Source organism: Perca fluviatilis, chromosome 2 (genome assembly GCF_010015445.1).
Source record: "Perca fluviatilis chromosome 2, GENO_Pfluv_1.0, whole genome shotgun sequence".
Classification (NCBI taxonomy): Eukaryota; Metazoa; Chordata; class Actinopteri; order Perciformes; family Percidae; genus Perca; species Perca fluviatilis.
In genome coordinates this window covers 36,289,912-36,302,141 of record NC_053113.1, presented here as the reverse complement: position 1 = coordinate 36,302,141, position 12,230 = coordinate 36,289,912, and the positions used below count along the sequence as shown (strand labels likewise).

At 39.2% G+C, this 12,230-nt stretch overlaps 2 protein-coding genes across 2 annotated transcripts; one reads left to right on the top strand and one right to left on the bottom strand.

The window, feature by feature from the left end:
* The first annotated feature begins 589 nt into the window (after positions 1-589).
* paf1 (PAF1 homolog, Paf1/RNA polymerase II complex component) lies at positions 590-7,812 on the top strand. Its single transcript, XM_039824142.1, has 14 exons — positions 590-1,289; positions 2,235-2,267; positions 2,408-2,500; positions 2,588-2,709; positions 2,824-2,890; positions 2,979-3,080; positions 3,582-3,687; positions 3,882-3,950; positions 4,695-4,798; positions 4,891-5,007; positions 5,115-5,243; positions 5,474-5,579; positions 6,401-6,479; positions 6,635-7,812. Exons 1-14 carry the CDS (start codon positions 1,243-1,245, stop codon positions 7,075-7,077), a joined length of 1,617 nt encoding a protein of 538 aa, XP_039680076.1. The 5' UTR covers positions 590-1,242; the 3' UTR covers positions 7,078-7,812.
* Positions 7,813-8,720: 908 nt separating this feature from the next.
* On the bottom strand, positions 8,721-10,750 carry gmfg (glia maturation factor, gamma). Its single transcript, XM_039824132.1, has 7 exons — positions 10,624-10,750; positions 10,065-10,161; positions 9,866-9,915; positions 9,712-9,761; positions 9,520-9,602; positions 9,198-9,271; positions 8,721-8,901 (listed from the first exon to the last, which is right to left on the bottom strand). The coding sequence occupies exons 1-7, from the start codon at positions 10,624-10,626 to the stop codon at positions 8,830-8,832; spliced, it is 429 nt and encodes a 142-aa protein (XP_039680066.1). The 5' UTR covers positions 10,627-10,750; the 3' UTR covers positions 8,721-8,829.
* Between the last annotated feature and the right edge of the window lie 1,480 nt (positions 10,751-12,230).

Sequence of the window (12,230 nt, the reverse complement as noted above, 5' to 3'; positions counted from 1 at the left end):
TGTGTTTTAAATATCAGAGTGCACTACATCTGTTATAAATGAGGTGTATGGATGTTATTAACGATTAGGTATGACTGTTATTAACAATTGTCTGATGTTGTGGTGTATGTTTGATGCCACAACCTTCAACAAGGAGCTAAGCTAGCTTTGAATATCGGGGGTGGTGGAGCCATGTACTTGTGGTTAGATACAAGTCTGAACACAAAATGAAGAGTTCATCATTTATATTTTTTTTACACTCAGAAGTGTCACCTACAGTAAATAACTGCAAAAGGAACAATATTATTTGAGCTTAAAGGTTTATTATAAACCTTGGAAATACTTTGTCCACTTCAACCACATCTTGTGCTCTTTATCTGTGGATGGATTTTGCTCAGTTATCATATCCCGATATGAATTGCAAAAGCTCTATCTGCTGTTGAAGATCACATGATGGGACCAAAAGCCTTGGAAGTGGACCTTGTGTGTAAGATTTTTTTCAGAAAGGCGCTGTGTGTGTGTGTGTGTGTGTGTGTGTGTGTGTGTGTGTGTGTGTGTGTGTGTGTGTGTGTGTGTGTGTGTGTGTGTGTGTGTGTGTGTGTGTGTGTGTGTGTGTGTGTGTGTGTGTGTGTGTGTGTGTGTGTGTGTGTGAGACAGGAAAATATACTGGAGAGTATATCCCATAGTAGGAAGCCTCTCTCAAAGCAATATGTCCATGTTATATTAAGTGAATGAACTGAAAGTGAAATTATACTTTTAAAATATACAGCTCTTTGCAAGCCTGTGAGAGTACATGGTCTGCCAATACATTTTTGTATTCCCTCTGTCAATTAAAGGGGTTGCTTTTGAACAAAACCAGCAGATTGAATTTTGGTCTCATTTTGTAACTGAGACGAAGACTGTCAATGTTGTTTTGTATCAATATGCTAGCTAAATAAATGGAAGTATTTTTAAGTGCAAGTTTTTGCTGCGTATACATTTATACAACCTTAATACATCGCATGCCAGTGCAGTAGGGGTCGCTCACAATAAAGCAATGCAAATCCTCCTCAGAGCTGAGGAGCTCGATACACTACCGGGTCATCATCATATCTTCCCGGGTCGAAATAAAAATGCCGTACACATTTTGAATAAAGTTAGATTTAATAGTTGGATGTACTGTTACTTAGGTGAAAGATTTGGTTTGTCATCGGACGTATTTTTGTTGATAGTTTGTGCAAACAAATAACTTTGTTTTTAAGTTGTGAGCAGTTTGTCGTAAACATGGCTCCAACGATTCAGACTCAATCTCAACGAGAAGACGGCCACAGGTAACGTTAAACTGAAGGTTTTACAAGGTTGTTAAACTACCTGGGCAATTTATGTTAAGTTATGTTAATGCTATTGAGTTAATGCGAAAGCAGCTACAAGTCAACGTATTAGGTGGCTCGCTTGTCAGTTGTGTACAACATTAGCTAACAATGCTAGCTAGTTAGCCAGCTAACGTTAACTGTAGCTAAACAAGCAAGCTAGCGTCAAGATAACTTATGCTAACCCGCTTGCTAAGATAACTTATTTAGCGGCAATTAACGAACTTATTTAGCTAGCTAAGTGAATTTGGTATGTCCAGTCAGTCGTAGTGATTTCTTATAACCTTTAGATGCAAATCCATTTGCTAACATTGTGTTAAGGTGTAACAGTCCTAATGCTAACAGTAACGTGACGTTACTTGGCAACGTTAAAGCTATGCATAACATTAACGTTATTGGATTGCATTAACTAGCTAGCTAACGTGAAAGTATTAGCTATACAGGTGGTAAAGCTTTAGCGTTAGCTACGTTAGGTACTAAGGTTATTTGCCTAACATTAATACATGTCAACGTCATATAAGTAAACATCATTTTGAATTAGTTATTGTCAGTAACATTTACACTACGTTCACTAATGTTACAAGAATAAGATCATGAGAAGTATTTAGAGACTTGACTTTAGGGTTGAATTCAGTAACGTAAATGAAGAGCATTCTCACAAAGGGAACAACGATACATGTGATGTTCTTCAGTGGTCTAACGTTAATACCTTTTAGAAATAAGTGGTTTCCACAGTGGTGTTGTAAAATAAAATAAAAACGTCCATCTATCCACTCAAGCATAAGGAAATGTTGAAGAGTAAGTAAGGCAGGACAATATCAATGTCCTTTCACTGAGAAATGTCTGTCACACTGTAGCATTAGTTAATGAGAGATAATCTGACAAATGTCTTGTTTTCTCTTCCAGTAGGCCATCCTCTCATAGAACTGTCCCAGAGAGGTAAGTAGTTTAGAACTTTTAAGTATTTATAGCTATGTACAGTCATTTTAAGTGTGCTTCTTTAAAAGTAGCACTACGGTATGTAAAAGTGTCCGCGTAATCCAAACTGTGTATGTCCTGTACTTTTGTGCCCGTGGCAGGTCAGGGGTGGTCTGTCGAGTGAAGTACTGCAACAGCCTGCCTGACATCCCTTTTGACCCCAAATTCATCACATATCCATTTGATCAGCACAGGTAAACATCCAGCCTCTCTATGCATGGAGGACCCAACACTGTGATGAACATTGGCACAGCTTGACATTTGTTTTTCTGTTGTGGCAGGTTTGTACAGTATAAAGCCACTTCTCTAGAGAAGCAACACAAGCATGAGCTCCTGACTGAGCCGGACCTCGGGGTCACCATTGATCTCATCAACCCAGACACCTACCGCATAGACCCCAGTAGTAAGTCTCCAGTAGTTGTTACATGTCATATCCTATTCTTCTTTTTCTTTTTCGAAAGACTACCGTGCTTTAGCAAATCTCTGTGTAGACTGAACCACTCTTTTATATTGTCAGTACTGTTGGATCCCGCTGATGAAAAACTGTTGGAAGAAGACATCCAGGCTCCATCCAGCTCCAAGAGGTAAGGCTGCTAAAAAGGCAGCTTTATGTTGTTATAGATCCATGTGGAGATTTTTTTTTTTTGTAAACATTTTATTCTTCCCTATAAGGTCACAGCAGCATGCCAAAGTGGTCCCGTGGATGAGAAAGACAGAATATATTTCTACAGAGTTCAACAGATACGGAGTTTCCAACGAGAAAGTGGAAGTCAAGTAAGTTTGCTAAATGTGTTCACTTTCCCACTCAATTATAGCCTGGTTGACACCAGACCCTTCTCAGTTGTAACTGAGAGTCGGTCTGGGAAAGATTTATTCACAGCCCATTTCCAAAGGGGCGTCGCCAATGGACGCCGCTCAAATGCCTCTGGGCGCAATTGGATAGTTCTTCAACCAATCAGACCAACAATCCGGCTGACATAGCAGCGACAGCGGCATCAACGGCTTGCTGCGCTTCGGTGGCCGTCATGTTGAATGTAAACAAAAAGCTGCTCGCCGTCGCTGTGCTATCGTCATCGTGTATCGTCATCGGTTGTGATTGGTGCCTCGGTTTGGAAAAATTGGAAATGGGCTCTTGGCCAGACTGATTTGCAGAGCAAATCTCAAATTTGTCGGAAGTCCGTCAGGGCTTTGCCAGGCTAACACAATTATCTAACGGCATATGGTTTTGTGTGTGTGTGTGTGTGCGTGTATAACCGAGACATGTTTTGTGTTTAGGATCGGTGTATCTGTCAAACAGCAGTTTACAGAAGAAGAAATCTACAAGGACAGAGACAGCCAGATTTCTGCTATTGAGAAAACCTTTGAGGATGCACAGAAATCAGTGAGTTGGTGAATTAGTTGTTTAACAGCCTTTTGTATTATTATATTTCAAGCCACATAAAGAGTCAAATGGACAGTACAGTTGTTCTAGTAGTTTTCTTCAGCTATTGCTGTGGAGCTGCTCTGTGCAGTAGAGGACTGTTTCTAATGGGGAGTTGTCTTTGTGTTGTGGTTTGTAAACTTGTTTCTCTCCAGATTTCACAGCACTACAGTAAACCCAGAGTTACTCCTGTGGAGGTTCTACCCGTGTTCCCCGACTTCAAGGTGAGCTATAATTACACTCAAGTTTATTGACGTTTAGAGTAGGGATGGGCATTCGATTACATTTTCTTCGTCAATCGTCGGGAGAATTAACGATCGACTATTGATTAATCATTAATATTTTCATATTAAAATTCATTATTTATTTAACTTTTTATAAATTAAAAAATGCAATGAAAATACAAAAATACAGCGTGTTTTTCCTCAATGAGATTTTAATCACAAGAACAACTTGTGGCAGTTAAACTGGAGGTTATAGATATAGGAGTTGCGGTGCTCTGAAGCAGCAGAACCTGCAGCTGCGAGCCGGCGTTCTTAAACAGAGACCCTCGTTTGTTCCAAAATAATAAATAAAAAGAATTATGTTAAATAACTTAACCAAAAACATAATAATACTTAGATCTGACAGGTCATGATTACTTTTGAAATCAAAACGGAAACTCGCAGCCAGGTAACGGAGTGTGGAGTCAAATATTGCCCCTGGGTAGTAAAATGTTTAATTGCTGCCACACTGTGACTCACACTACGCAGTGCAACCAGCATTAGTTTAATCAATAACAAATTAATGTGATCGACTATTTCAAATGACATGCCACATGCACTGTAGTAGGAGAGGTGCAGGGAGGGATAAAGACTTAACAAACACTTTGCAATAAGTTTGTCAGTTTAAGATACTTTAACTGACAAACTGGCACTTTACAGATTTATGTAATAATATTTTGTGTGTATGTTTTTCTCTTTCTCCAGATGTGGATCAACCCATGTGCTCAGGTCATCTTTGACTCTGATCCTGCACCTAAAGACATATCGGGACCAGCGGGAGTGGAAATGATGTCTCAGGCCATGATCAGGTATCTGCAAAATATCGGTTGCGTAGATGAGTGTTTAAACGGTAAACATTTTGCATAAACACTAATTCACATGTCATGTCTCTTCAATACAGAGGTATGATGGATGAGGAGGGAAATCAGTTTGTGGCCTACTTCCTGCCCCATGAAGAAACCATTCGCAAGCGCAAGAGAGACTGCGATGAGGGGATGGATTATATGCCTGAGGATCTGTACGTACAACAATATTACATTAAGAAAATCACGCATTTAAAAATCACCTAGTTGCTTTGCTTTGTATACCCGGAAGTAGTAATGCATTTTGTTTTCTGTGTTACAGGTATGATTACAAGATCGCCAGGGAGTACAACTGGAATGTCAAGAACAAAGCCAGCAAGGGCTATGAAGAGAACTACTTCTTCATCTTCAGGGATGGAGATGGTGTTTACTACAATGAGCTCGAGACAAGGTAACCGTTTGTTGTTGCGCCTCAACATGAATAAAGGGAGATGTGCTTTGTACAGGAAGAATTGCAGCTGGTGTGCTTCTATCAAGCACAAGTGTAAATAGTTCTGCTGTAGAATGTTTGATGTAAATTGCTGATGCGCAAGACAAACCGCACCACCATCCATGATACATGGGGCTTTCATGGGAATCTGTTTGCCCTTGTCCTCTGACCGCCTTTCTTCTGCCCCGCAGGGTGCGTTTGAGCAAGAGGAGAGCCAAGGCTGGAGCACAGTCAACCACAAACGCTGTGCTGGTGTGTAAGCACAGAGACATGAACGAGAAGGAACTCGAAGCCCAGGTGAGTGTACATTTTACTTTTCCTCTATTTTTTTTCTTTCTTTTTTTTCTTCTTCTTCATGTTAGACTGAACACGGTTTACTTTCCTTTTTTAAGGCATTTGCACCACTTATTGGACAGCACTTGTAATCATTATTTTCTTTTTTTTAACTAAAGTTACTGTTCATTTCAATACCTCCATATGTATTTAAAAACCACAGACGTTTAGGAAATCATATTTATCATCGAATACAGATGTAATATTGATTACGTTCAGTTAGGAATTCAACATTTTATATATATATATATATATATATATATATATATATATATATATATATACATACATACATACATACATACATACATACATACATACATACATGGTTTTATTTCAGTTAGCCTAATTTTGATTTGCATTGAGAGATGATCTTATTGAAAGTACCCCATGCCAATCTCTTGGTATGGTGAAGGGTATGTGATGATGGGGGGCTATTTTAATTCGAGAGGCCAAGGGAACTTGATCAGGATGCATAGTATCCTGGATCCATGAAATAACTGGCCTTTAAAAATAAAAATCTGCCTGCCTCTATGGGAATTTAACATAGGGGTATACTTACTTATGCCCCCTGTATTTTAAGGAAGAACATTTATTTATGTATGTATGTATTTATAATTTTTTAAATTTTTTTAATAAAGGCATTAAGATCCATCTTTTATTCCTATTTTTAGTCAACTTTAGCATGAGTGTATTACTTATGCTGAGCACTGTATACAGCTTTGGTTCTTGAACAGTAGAAGTGTACTGATGACTCATTCCCTTTTTTTTATTGTGATTCTCAGGAAGCTCGTAAAGCTCAGCTGGAGAACCATGAGCCAGAAGATGAAGAGGAAGACATGGATAAGGACTTGCAGGACTCGGGTCAGTTTTCTTTTATTTTCTACCGGTGCAATTCTCATCATTTTTTTTTTTCTTTTTTGGCTACCTGCTGCAACGGAGTAGTAGTGGTGCGTCGACGACAGCTTTTTAATTCTTTTCTATTTCTCTGTGTGTGATATTTGAATTGTTTCCTCCAGGTGACGAGAAAGAGAAGGGCAGCGGCAGTGAGGCAGAGAACTCTGGTAGTGAATCTGAGAGGGAAGATGAAGAGCCGGAACCAAGGGGAGAGGAGGACGAAGAGGATGAGGACCGAGAGAAGCGGAGGAGGAAGGCAAGCGGCAGCGGAAGTGAGAGCGGCGAGGAGAGGACGAGGGAAATGCGAGACGAGGAAGAGATCTTCGGCAGTGACGACGACAGCGACGACAACGAGGAGAACGAGAACAACAAGAACTCGGCCAGGAGCAGCGGCGAGGAGGGCAGCGGGAGCGACGACGACGGAGGGAACCGAGGAGGCAGCAGGAGTCGCAGCGCCTCTCCAGCACACAGCGACCGCAGCAGCGAGCACTCGGAGACCCGGGCTCACAGCGGGAGTGGAAGCGAGCGAGGCTCGGATTCCAGTGATGCCAGTGACAGTGAATAAGACCTGTGGTCCGGAAGACGGCAAGGTGACGGCCACCTTTTCTTACCTCCGTGTTCAGCTCCAAACATGGCCGCGTTGCCCGGTCACTGACCCTAATGTTAGCGCAGTCTGGGGATGTAGTTTCTTCTGATTACAAATAGGGTTGGGCATCGTTTTGGATATTAACAATTCTGATTTGAATTCTGATTCTTTTGAGGGGTGGAGTTGAAACGGGTCACATGCCTATTTTTCACAAATAAGAGGCAAGTTTTATTTTGGATCAGTGGTGGGTTGCGGTTTTACAGCACTTTTTCAAATGTAAAATAAAGCCACACTAGAGCGCTAGTTGTTACTGTGCTCCAAGGCCACAACACAACAAGCGCCTGGCCGCTTCGGAAACCAAAACTTGCGCATATAAAATTGGGAAGCGATGATCGGATTTGAAACCAAATCCTCTAACCGATTCCAGTAAAGAAACCATTCTACTGGAATCGTGATTTCTGAACCGATTCCAAGTAGGAATCGGTTCCCGATGCCCAATCCTACTTCCAAATGGAGATGCTCGTTGGTTTTGGACCGGGGGAATTCTCTTCAATCCAGTTTTTAATTGTAGATTTGTCTTGCACTCTGTTTTTTGTCTGTCAGATATTCCGTACAGGATCATGTAAAAATGTCTTTGTTTTCTCTGCTTTTGATTTGTCATTGTGTTAAGGCTTTGAAACTGATAATAAAATGCAGGTGACATTTTGTAAGAAACGGTTGTTTTTCCCTCATTAATGGATTTAGGGGGTGTTAAACTCATTTTCACTAAGGGCCACACTGGAAAAAGAGAATAACATCAAGGGCCAGACATGTAAAGTTTGTTGACATGCTTTTATGTAGTTGAAAAAAGTAAAATATTTTTGACTGTATTGTAGGGTTGAACAATTTTGGAAAATAATCTAATTGCGATTTTCTTTTTTCACCAATATTGCGATTTAATATGCGATTATTTTTTAAGCTCTTTGTCTTCGAGTCTGTATTATTCAACAAAGACGAGCAATAAATGCTTTCTCTGCGGAGTGCAGACTAATTTGCTCTCGCGAGTCACATGACCAAATCGCAGCCTTTTGCGATTAGGAAATCGCGTTTTAACATCGCGATATTATTGCGATGAATCGTTCAGCCCTACTGTATTGTATGTCTCATGTAGCCTATTTGGTCCACATAAAGCCCTAAAACAATTCAGCAAAAAAAGTTCCTTAGCCATCATAGAATTTAGCAAAACAATGCATTCTGTAGGCTACCTGACTAACAACAACCTGTTTCACAGGCTGTGTGGGAACGTCTGAGTTTCAAATTGTGCTTTGTGTGTGGAGTAATTGCAGTTTGAAAAACTGTTTCCCGTCTTTTTGGTTTGGCGCACAACTACGCGGGCCAAAATAGATTGTGAACCTAAATTAAAATGCGGGCCGGATCAAAATATGCAGTTTGACACCTGCTCTTAAGTAATCCTATAAATGTAACCGCTCATTACTGTCTGTGCTCTATTTAAAAAATGTGAAATAATGGATTTGTTTAGTTAATGCTCAGTACATATATTGTTGGTCAAAGAAGAGGATTGTTCTAAATTCTAATTGTCTAAAATGATTGATTTAATGCAAAACTAACAAATCGAAACTTCCTTTCAAACAGTACACCATTTAATAGCAATAACATGGACAACAATTGGAAAATTCAAATCCACGGTCATGTTTCACAAAGAAAAAGTCTGATAGTATTGAAGATGCATATTTAACGGAAAAATGCCAACTGGTTCTTCAGCCATTCTTCTGTCAAGTCATCAGCATTCCTCGTTTCAAAGACCTCATGAAGCAAAGCACAAAGTGTCACAATCCAAATGTCAATAAATATAACAAACGTGAAGAAATCAGAGATATTAACTCATCAATAATTAAGCTAGCTGCTAACTAATGGGGTAGAAGAATCCAAACAAACACATGGCACATCTAAAAGTAGGAATGACCTGCTGGATACGTTGCCAACCAACTTAAAGATAATTAGGCTTTGGTCTACATTTAATAATTGTCCCATCTTGATATGGTGATCAAAATACCACTGCGGTTGTGATAAACTACAGGTCATCATATTGAGATAATTACCTTTGTGAGCTCTGCAGCTTGGACCAGTTGATTCTTGCTGCCTGCATACATCATCTGTTGCTCCGGCTTACATCCTGTTCAAATGAAATTGGACTTTTTTTTTTTCTTTTCCCCAGGGGATTCTGTAGTTTGAGCAGTCAAACATTCCTCAGAACACATCAATTTAATCTTCATCCCCCTTCATCGCTACAATACGTTTTAATAAAGTGGATTTCAGACAAGAGGAGACATCTGTTCATTCGGCAGTTAAGTTATTCTATTAAGCAGAACATTAGTTTAACGAGAAAGATGACTTTTGATTTAAGATACTGTAACGACTTACCCATTGGACTGGAGAATATGAAACACAGAGGGTAAGACACCCTTCCATCAGCATGGACATATTTGTAGCTGTAGACAATGAATGTGCACTACCGTCAAGGAATTAAAACACTTTTTCAGAGCAAAAACACCCATAATTTCCATGTGAATTTAAGGATTTTGCCACATCCATAAGACAGGTTATGAAGGATATCTGGGTTGCCGCTCTGGAAGTTCATTTCTCAACTCATCCAGTGAGATGTCCTAAAAGACAAAAATGATATTAAGTGACTTTAAACGCAAGCTGAACAACCCCAAGCCCCAAAAAAAAAAGTAAATAAATAAAACAATTACAAAATTTGACTTGCCTCATATTCCTCTTCAAGGATAACAAGCTGTTTCACCATGTCTATTTTCACTAAAAAATAAAAACAATTATTTAGGCTTTTGGTTCTCTTTTATGTTGATGCACTGATATTTGTATAGGATATGAATTTGTGCTGATCAACTTACGAATGGACATAATGAAAGGAACTGTAACATTTACCATTAGTATTTGATACTTACTTAGTATGGCAGCATTGTTGGTCTCTTTTCGAAATCTAAACTTACTCAGTTTAGCTTTCAGACTTTCATCCACTTCACACACAACCAGAGAGCTTGACTGCAAAATGGGGCAAAAAAAAAAAATATATATATATATATATATCACTCGAAATGTGTCAGTCTAAGAAATGTTAAAATATCTCCTGATGCTGCTGTGCTTCTGAAAAAAAAACAGGTATGTGGATTGGTCTACAGGCCAGAAATAGACACAAACAAAAAGGGGTAAGAGACATCTGCTCGGTCTGTTCAGATGTTAAGGTCTCTATCCATCTTGCATGGAGGCATTAAACATTCATACCACTATTCTGACATATTGAGGGCAGGAAATGTTTTTGATGCAACATTGCCAGAATGTAGTTTCCTGTGTGAAAGAGAGCGGGGGATGGTCAACTTGTGTTGCAATGGTAAAGTCAAAAAAATATATATATATATACACAAATACGCATGAATGACAGTTCACATCCAGTACATTTCAACAGAAAAGCAAAATCTTTCAAGCAATTGCATCAGTTTCACCTACCATTATCAAAGGATCCTTTTCTGCCTCCTTGTCTTCAGGGTGACACCGCCTTGTTGAAACAGACAAACTTGCGACAAACTGAAAGCTCCTCTCAGACTGTCAAGATCCCTGTTTAAGATGGTAAAGGGGAGGGCAGACACTCAGCTAGAGGATGCAGTAGTGCTGCTTCCTCTTTTCAACAACACAAGATGACACCAGTGTGTGTCAGCTCAGCCGCGTGTTGTATAAAACAAACAGTCTGACCGTCTTTTAATGCCTATGTAAAAAGAAAAATATCCTATGATATAAATCTTAGTATGACGAGACACTGTTCAATGCATGCATATATTTTGAAGTTGAAGAAGCTCAATTTTACCATTTGTTGTCACCATATGTTGACATGTGTGATTGGGTTCCTTTCACTTCCCATTACCATACAGGGATGGACACCGAAACTTGCAGAACTCGAAAGTTTCCTCAGATCCTTTGAACTAACAGTACCACAATAGAATACATTTACAATTTGAATGTGAGTAAAAGTATAGGAATGTATGCAGTAAAATGTAATCTACTTAAACATCAAATGGACATAGAAACTTGCAGAACCCGAAAGTTTCCTCAGATCCTTTGAACTAACAATACCACAATAGATCCTTTGACCTAACAATACCACAATAGATACATTTACAATTTGAATGCAAGTAAAAGTATGGGAATGTATGCAGTAAAATGTAATCTACTTAAACATCAAGTAAAATGTCTCCATTACAAAAAAGGATGACTGTCACAGTATTACATTACTATTACTGCTCTCTACTGGTGGAAGCTTCAGGCATGTTGCAGCCCCACCCCGATACAGTGATGTCACAGCAGGTCCTTGGCCATTTACCTGTGTGTGTGTGTGTGTGTGTGTGTGTGTGTGTGTGTGTGTGTGTGTGTGTGTGTGTGTGTGTGTGTGTGTGTGTGTGCGTGCGCGCGCTGTGTGGTGTGTTGTGTTCTGCCACTGACAGCTGAAAGCAAACACCTGCTGTGACAACGGATTGTGACCCAAAGACACAGCCTATGCTTTCAACCCATTCAGACTAATGCAACAGCAGTTTTCTATTCTATGTTATTGGGTGTTGTGTAACCACCATCCACGTTATGGAGATATTTATCTTAATCCTAAATCCTTTTATGATCTTTTCTATTTATAATTTGAAACTATGGCTATGAAATTACTCTCTCGTACATATTTACTTTTCCCTACATAATAAGCACTCAGTGTCACTCAGTGTCTGTTTCAGCACTATGATGCTGAAACAGACAATTCCAAAAAAATACTAGATCAGCTATGTTGTTAATGGATTTGCTGTTTTATATTGTAAATTAAATCTATTTAGGTGTACGACTGTGAGTCAGACAAAACAGGCAATTCGAGAACATAGATATATCTATAAATATATACTATACATATAAATAAGACGAATGTCTTCTGATTATCATGGTTTTTATTTTTCACATATGACCATGCCCATAGTGCCTACTTTTACTACAAGAAAGTATTCCTGTGTTCAGTTAGTTTTTGAACATGGAATATAGCTAGCTCAGAGATTATGCCTAATGGTGTTTACCATATAGCGTGTTTA

Bases quoted from the DNA above. Each gene is read 5' to 3' on its own strand.
- paf1 (XM_039824142.1), top strand. From the start codon at position 1,243: ATGGCTCCAACGATTCAGACTCAATCTCAACGAGAAGACGGCCACAG. The intron at 4,799-4,890 runs GTATCTGCAAAA...TCTTCAATACAG, and splicing joins ATGTCTCAGGCCATGATCAG to AGGTATGATGGATGAGGAGG. The intron at 5,008-5,114 runs GTACGTACAACA...TCTGTGTTACAG, and splicing joins GATTATATGCCTGAGGATCT to GTATGATTACAAGATCGCCA.
- gmfg (XM_039824132.1), bottom strand. The intron at 9,603-9,711 runs ATATCCTTCATA...ACGGTAGTGCAC, and splicing joins CTTCCAGAGCGGCAACCCAG to ATTCATTGTCTACAGCTACA. The intron at 9,272-9,519 runs GTAAGTCGTTAC...TCATTTGAACAG, and splicing joins CATATTCTCCAGTCCAATGG to GATGTAAGCCGGAGCAACAG.